The sequence below is a fragment of the Bison bison genome, unplaced genomic scaffold, assembly GCF_000754665.1.
Source record: "Bison bison bison isolate TAMUID 2011002044 unplaced genomic scaffold, Bison_UMD1.0 scf7180017864371, whole genome shotgun sequence".
In the NCBI taxonomy this organism is placed as follows: Eukaryota; Metazoa; Chordata; class Mammalia; order Artiodactyla; family Bovidae; genus Bison; species Bison bison.
This window is the reverse complement of record NW_011494943.1, coordinates 5,557,878-5,559,381: the sequence shown is the minus strand read 5'-3', so window position 1 is coordinate 5,559,381 and position 1,504 is coordinate 5,557,878. Positions and strand designations below refer to the sequence as shown.

Here is a 1,504-nt window from a genome sequence, read left to right as displayed (position 1 = left end):
CCATCGAGTCAGTGATGCCATCCAACCATCTCATCCTCTGTCGTCCCCTTCTCCTCCTGCCCCCAATCCCTCCCAGCATCAGAGTCTTTTCCAATGAGTCAACTCTTCGCATGAGGTGGCCAAAGTACTGGAGTTTCAGCTTAAGCATCATTCCTTTCAAAGAAATCCCAGGGCTGATCTCCTTCAGAATGGACTGGTTGGATGGGGGTAAATATTGATGCAGCCAGCTTTTTTTAATTGAAGTATAATTGGCGCACAGTTTAATTGTGTTAATTTCAGGTGTACAGCAAAGTGATTCAGTTATATATGCATATATATGTATGGGCTTCCCTGGTAGCTCAGCTGGTAAAGACTCTGTAATGCAGGAGACCCTGGTTCAATTCCTGGGTTGGGAAGATCCCCTGGAGAAGAGCGTGGCAACTCACTCCAGTATTCTTGCCTGGAGAATCCTATGGACAGAGGAGTCTGGTGGGCTACAGTCCACAGGGTCGAGAAGAGCTGGACATGACTGAGCAACTAAGCACAGCACAGCTGTGTGTATGTATACATATATAAGGCTTCCAGATGGCTCAGCGATAAAGAACCCACCTGCCAACATAGGAGATGCAGTGCAGGTTCAGTCCTGGGTCAGGAAGGTCCCAAGGAGAAGGAAATGGCAACCCACTCCAGTATTCTTGCCTGGGAAATCCCATGGACAGAGGAGCCTGGCGGGCTACAGTCCTTGGGGTCGCAAAGAGTGAGACATGACTTAGTAGCTGAGGACGAGCACAACATAAATATACATATTCTTTTTGAAATAAATAAGCCTGTGTTGTTAGAGTCGAAGCCCACCCTGACCCCAGCAGGCAGGTGGGCAGTCAAAGCCTTCCCACCACATCTCCGCTGCTCTTCTCTGGGCTGATGGAACGTCAGAGCTGGGACCCGTGGTCCCCTCTGTCTGCCGATGGGGTGGACATGCTTCTAAAGGAGCAACATGGTGTTGTGTTGACACGTCTGTGCAGGCTCACACACAAGGGCCAGGAAGCTGGCCCCCAGAAGTGCCTTTCACCCCACACCTAAACCCCTGCCGCAGTACAGGGCAGGGGACCAGGGACAGACCCCGGGTCTGAGTTCAGATCCTGCCTCTGCCCCATCCCAGCCACGTACGTGCTATTGGACACATCAACCAGCCTGTTTCAGAAGGTGTTTATTTTTTTCCATTGTAAACTCTTTGAAATAATGACTGACGTCTCCTGGTTGTTGAATGAATCCATTGATTCATGGACATACAGGCGTAAGTGGATATAAAGGCCAAAAGCACCGAGCGGAGCACGCCGTCGTGAGGGAGGGGGTGATGGGGCCGCGTGAGGCGGTCCAAACGCGGCGGCTGTTCCCGGTGGCCACCCTATGTCTGCCCCGCGATTTCCTTGCGCTCCCACCGCTCCCCACCCAGGAGCGGGCAGTCTGGGTTGCTGACCTCCGGTCGCTGACCCCTAGTCTTTCCTCCCGCAGACATGGGGAGCTT

General features: G+C 52.6%; 1 protein-coding gene across 1 annotated transcript in view; it reads left to right on the top strand.

Moving 5' to 3' along the window:
• Positions 1 to 1,504, top strand: part of SDK2 (sidekick cell adhesion molecule 2) — a 147,385-nt gene that overhangs the window by 40,447 nt on the left and 105,434 nt on the right. The window contains exon 7 of the mRNA XM_010856483.1: positions 1,492 to 1,500. Coding sequence (XP_010854785.1) covers positions 1,492 to 1,500 — 9 coding nt within the window. The remainder of the gene's footprint in view (positions 1 to 1,491; positions 1,501 to 1,504) is intronic.